This window comes from Melopsittacus undulatus, chromosome 9 (genome assembly GCF_012275295.1).
Source record: "Melopsittacus undulatus isolate bMelUnd1 chromosome 9, bMelUnd1.mat.Z, whole genome shotgun sequence".
Taxonomy (NCBI): domain Eukaryota; kingdom Metazoa; phylum Chordata; class Aves; order Psittaciformes; family Psittaculidae; genus Melopsittacus; species Melopsittacus undulatus.
In genome coordinates, this window is record NC_047535.1 from 19,203,765 (window position 1) to 19,209,764 (window position 6,000).

General features: G+C 37.6%; 1 protein-coding gene across 2 annotated transcripts in view; it reads left to right on the forward strand.

The window, feature by feature from the left end:
* NEDD4 (NEDD4 E3 ubiquitin protein ligase) overlaps positions 1-6,000 on the forward strand; it is a 58,943-nt gene extending 52,943 nt beyond the window's left edge. For both annotated transcript variants that reach the window (XM_034066191.1, XM_013128238.3), the window contains 3 exons: positions 253-349; positions 4,080-4,152; positions 4,230-6,000. In XM_034066191.1, the coding sequence (XP_033922082.1) occupies positions 253-349; positions 4,080-4,152; positions 4,230-4,332 (273 nt within the window). In that variant the 3' untranslated portion in view covers positions 4,333-6,000. The remainder of the gene's footprint in view (positions 1-252; positions 350-4,079; positions 4,153-4,229) is intronic.

Genomic DNA, 6,000 nt, shown 5'->3' on the forward strand with positions numbered 1-6,000 from the left:
GGCCAAATCTTCAAGGGAAGTATTTTAACAGCCTGCTAAGCCAGTAACTGTACTCTTGTTACAGAGCCATTAAAAAATTGTTGACTTCATAGCTTTTAGTAATAGGCAGAGAGGTGATCTATGTGTGTCACTAAAAAAATGCACCTATATAAAGGATAATGATTTAGAAATAGAACCTGTGTTGCGTAACTCTGCTAGCTTTAAGGCTTAATTTAAAAATAAATCTTTAATTCTAACTGTTATCATACATAGGCAGTCTTAATGATGGACTCTGAAAAGAGAATAAGATTACTTCAGTTTGTTACTGGCACATCACGTGTACCTATGAATGGGTTTGCTGAACTGTATGGTGAGTACTTAGATTATGTTCCCAATTAAGTAACAGAGGACCTGATATTGACATTATTATGATGTTTGATTTCAAAGATAGGCACATTATGACCTCACTTGGAGTATTGTGACCTCACTTGGATTATTGTGTTCAGTTCTGGTGTCCTCAACATAAAAAAGACATGGTACTGTTAGAACAAGTCCAGAGGAGGACCACGAGGATGATCAGGGGACTGGAGCACCTCCTGTATGAAGACAGGCTGAGAAAGATGGGGCTGTTCAGCCTGGAGAAGAGAAGGCTGCGTGGAGACCTCATAGCAGCCTTCCAGTATCTGAAGGGGGCCTACAGGGATGCTGGGGAGGGACTATTCATTAGGGACTGTAGTGATAGGACAAGGGGTAATGTGTTGAAACTTAAACAGCAGAGGTTTAGACTGGATATAAGGAAGAAATTCTTTACTGTTAGGGTAGTGAGGTACTGGAATGGGTTGCCCAGGGAGGCAGTGAATGCTCCATCCCTGGCAGTGTTCAAGACCAGGTTGGATGAAGCCTTGGGTGATATGGTTTAGGGTGAGCTGTCCCTGCCCATGGCAGGGGGGTTGGAACTAGATGATTTTGAGGTCCTTTCCAATCCTAATTATTCTATGATTCTATGATTATTTTTCAAATTTTGTTTTAAAAATGACTTATATACTGACAGAAGAAGCAAAGTTAGAAAAGAGTGACTGAGATCACACATTTCCCATGTTCTGTAAATAATTCTGGTTTTGAAACTTTTTAAATGTATAGGCCTTCTCAAAGGAATGTGGATTCTTAAAGTCATAAAGAGGTGCAAAAATCTTTATTAAGCATATGATTGAGGTTGAAGAAAATTCTCAGTTATCTAGGTTCAGATTACAAAGACATGCTGGCATCAATAGTTAACTTGAGATTCTCCTGAGTTCCTCAATTACTTTTATCTGCTCACAAGCCACAGTTGTACAAATATGTTTGTCTGTAAGGATAGACTCTAGAGAGGACCACTGAAGTGACAGAAGTTAAACATAATGCCAAAAGAAAAGAAGTGAAACAACAATGCAGAGACTGAAACAAGCACTTGGCAGTGAGGAGCAGACTTCAATACCGAAGTCAGAAAACCCACTGAGGAAAGATCGCAGGCAAGCAGATGTAACAGCCCACAAAGGATAGGGGTGTTTTGCTTATGGGAAGTCTTTTTATCTGCGATCAGCTATTATGTTTTATTCTAGACTGCTTTATGAAGGCTAAAAGTGCTCGAGATCCTATGCAAGTAGCTGAGTAGCCTAACTTGCATAGTTGAATAAACATTTCCTTCTGTGTAAATAAGACAGTAATTTGTTTGTAAACCACTAGAACTGTGAACAAATACCACCCACTATGTATCCCCATTTCTCCTTCTCTGTTTTCATCATAAATACTCAGTTCATGTTTTCCATTCTGTTGGTGAGTTGAGAGTTGCAATGGAAAGGACAGTGCCCTCAGCAGACTTGAGCCATGTGTCTGCTGTTGCACCTGAACCTTGGTACTGTTGGTGTTACAGCACATACCCATCAGAATGGAACCCAATCAGAATTCTGCTGCCTCTTTTTGTTTATTTGTCTAAAAACACTTCCAGAGATAGAACTAAGGAATGACACAGGGGAAAAAAATGTTGATGCACTTAGCTCCTGTCTGCCCAGTGGTTAGCATATCCTTGGGCAGTCTTCTAGTGAAATCCCAGTTGCTGTAGTTGTGTTCGCTCGTTAATGACGAATCCAATTAGCTGTTGTCTTGCACAGTGCTTTGTTTCTTTCTCTTACAGTTATTTCCGCTTTACTGTGGCCAGCATACCACAATGACTAAACCCCAGTAATGATCACAAACAATCACATTTCCAGTACCTGGCTGTATTTGAAGAACTGTAGTTGGTTCTTCAGTGCTTTGTGTTGGTACGTGGCTTTTTGCTGCTGCCGGGCTGAGCCTGTGATTGCTGCCTCTGCACCTTCGGACTGCAGCCCTAGAGCTGACTTTCTAGCCGGAGAGCGCCCTCTTGTGGCGCAGAGAAGCATTTCTGCTCATAAAAGGGGTGCTGCTTGTCCGGAAGCAAATACACCCAAGTTTTGAGAACTAGGACACTGAACAGACGTGGCTTTCTTATTTCTTGTCTTCCTCGCAGTCTTTGTCAGCCTCTAGTTAATTAGTTGGATAGCTAAAATGCAGAGTTATTACCTGCTGCTAGGTAATAAAAGTGAGGTTAATGTTCTTGTCACATGATAGGATGAACCATCAGTCATAGAGCTGCTTCTCTGCTTCATCCTTATCTCAGATGTTCTCACTAGTTACCTTTTCTAACCAGCCTTCTCTGTTGAAAAAGCATGTAACCCAAAGAAGAACGTAAAGAAGAGGAGCTGGAAGTGTTCTCACAACTGCTGACATACCTAGTTCATTCACTGGACTTGTATGAAATATAGTTTCTGTGCATTGATTGGTATTTCCTACCTTTTTGTGTATGTTAGTAGTTGTGGAAAGGTTTTCTCCTCTTGTTTTATTTTCATGTTTGGGATGAACTGTCTTGGGGCTTTTGTTGTTTGGGGCTTCTTTTCTGTATATAAGCATCTGTATATAAGCATTTTCTGTATATAGCATCTTCCAAATCCACTTCTACAATGTGCATTATTGCATGTTATAATTTAATTATGAATACATATACATTATTTTCCATGTCTCCATAGAGCCACAAATGAGATCTTATTGAATTGACAATTATAACTTGTGTAGTTGGAGAAAAACCCGAACATCCAACCAAACAAATTTTGGAGGAGTCATAAAAAACAGGGGAGGTGTTTGCTTGCATTGTAAAATCACATTAATTTCATAGGTCTAAAAGTACTCCTCATAGCACTTATACCTCAGCTGTATTCATAGATCAGCTTGTTCTCATTACTGCTGCTCATTTTAGTCTGAAACATGTTTTATGTCTTCCATTTCAGAAGTGAAAGGCTACTTGTAGTTGGGTAGCCATCTGCCTTGGAGTACAGTTCTCTTAACTGTATTGATGGTCTCCTTGTAGAACTGTCAGAGGACATCTACCCTCAGAAATCATCTCCTGTTCTCTGGCAAGATAGGGGTTTATCTTTTGGGTTTGGGTTTTTTAGTTAAGCTACACAGTCTCCTCCAGACATAGATAAATGCTTTCAGCAGCTTTAAGGAAATAGTTACAAAATGCCCTTGGCATCCACTTGGTGAGAGCTAAGAGCTTCAAGAAACTTTCAGATACGCCATTCTGTAAGAGTTGTGGAAGGCATGGGCATAGGTGGAGCTGCACATGCTAGCCAAGAAAGTTCTCTCAAGGGAGTGAGTACTTCCTGAAATACAGGTGTGGTCACTGTGTTTCAAGAAGTTCTCAGTTACTCTATTCTGTTGTTGCAAAGGTGGGCATTGAATGCTTTCTGCCAGGTTCTGTAACTTGGCACACTGTGATTTAACATGTCTAAATTTTCACTTGCAAAATGTATACATTATAAAACTGTCTTCTGCGCAAAATTTTCAATGCCAGCTACTATGCATATGCATCTAGGTCTTAAACGTCTGAGCATAAAGGGTAAAAGTCCTTGAAATTAAGATACAGCAAAAAGTAATTCTGACTAACATCAGAATTGCATTGCAGAAACCCCCAAACATTTCATAACTTACATTTCTGATTAGAAAATAATCTCCTAATGGGGTGAAAAATTCTGTCTTATTTTCTGCAGGTTCAAATGGACCACAGTTGTTTACAGTTGAACAGTGGGGCACCCCTGAAAAACTGCCAAGAGCTCATACCTGGTCAGTATTTAATTTAGGTAAATTATGACCTTTTGTAAGAGTGATGAAATACTTAAGAGTTTTCATCTGTTTTTCAGTTTTAATCGCTTGGATTTGCCTCCATATGACTCGTTTGAAGATTTACGGGATAAACTTCTTCTAGCAATTGAAAATACTCAGGGTTTTGATGGGGTTGATTAAGACACATATGTAAATTGTATCGTTCCAGTGCTGCAATTTAATTTTAAGGGTTTACAGACAAATTTAAGTTCTCCAGGGACTATCATTGTATTTAGTCACATTGAATCTTCATAGTATTACTTGTAAGTATTCAAAATTCACTAACTTCTGAAAATATATTTTGCCGTTTAGGCAGTTTTGTGAACCTTGCTAATAACTACAATATACACATTGGATGGGGCAGTGCCAAGTAAGTCAACACCTAAAATGTTTTTAAGCAGTTGCCTCTTCTACAGTATTTGACAGACTCTCCGGCAGTAAACTACTGAAGTAAAACTGTGAAGAAGTCTTTGCAGAGGGTGTAAATTTGAATTGCTGCTTTAAGAGGAACAACTGAAATTGCTAAACTGGGTTAAAAACCAAACCAACGAAAAACCAAAACCAACAAACTTCATGTAATGCAATATCATAATCTGTGCTGCTTCAAGCAGTTTGCTACCCATCTGTCCAAAGCATATTAGTGAAAGGAAAGCATTTGTTTGCATTATCCGCCATCAGTTTGCAGAGCATTGACTTGCTGACACATTGTATTTGTTAGAGTTCTGTTTCTAACTTGCTTTTGTTAAAACAGTGTAACAAAACCAGAATTTTTATATAAAACAGACAAGCAGCATAATTGTGTTGTAATGAAAGATTATATACTTTATTTTGAATTTGTATACTGTCATTGGTTTATTGAGTGTTCATCACTTTTGATAAATTTGTAGTTCAATGATGGATAATATTTTCAATTCAGCCTTTTGCAACAAAGTAATCTCAAAGTGAAATTTGTATGGATATCACTCAGTTACTGATAGATAGAGGCCTTTATTATCCATTCTTGCAGTATTGCACTACATAACAATAAAAAACATGTTTACAGGGGTTTCTGGGCCAAATTCAGCATCTGATATGTGCATGCTTCTCTGAACTGCATGGAGGTTATGCACATGTGATCAGGTGCAGAATTTGGTTCTGTAATATGTTTACAGGTTGTACTAGTTTCTACAGCTGCATTTTTATACTTTTTTTCCTCCACTGTTAGTCTAGAAACCAAATTTGGTAATACTGTATAACCAAAGTCATAACCAACAATGTGCAATTGATTGTAGATCAACTTATCATATAAATACTAGGTTGATTTATTTTGTAAATGTGGATGTTTTTTGTATTAATATTAACACTTCTTTTGAGCAAATGCTGGATAAAATGATTAGCAAAGTTGTTTCTAAAAGAAAAAACCAGATTTATATACCTGGCTTGCTCTGATTTTAACATTTTATTACCAATACAATCTGTAGAAATGACAGTACCTAGGTTTGGCCAGGAAATTCGTTTAGTCTTTATAAATATGCAAGAAGGAAGTGTAGCACATCTCTCTATACAGATATGTAAATTATGTAACAAATGTAATGGGTCTTAAGGGATATTTAAAATCCCACTTTGTTTTATTCTTCATCTAGGTCATTAGAGCTGAGAATATTACATGTAAATAAAGGTAACTTATACAAGTTTCCCAAATCTATATCCGGTTTTGTAAAATGTGAATGATATATCAGTAAATCTGTATAGATTTGAATGTAGCAGGTTTTGTTGCTTAAAGTATGGAAAAGGATCCTGAGAGCAGTAAATAAAAGTTTATTCTAATAA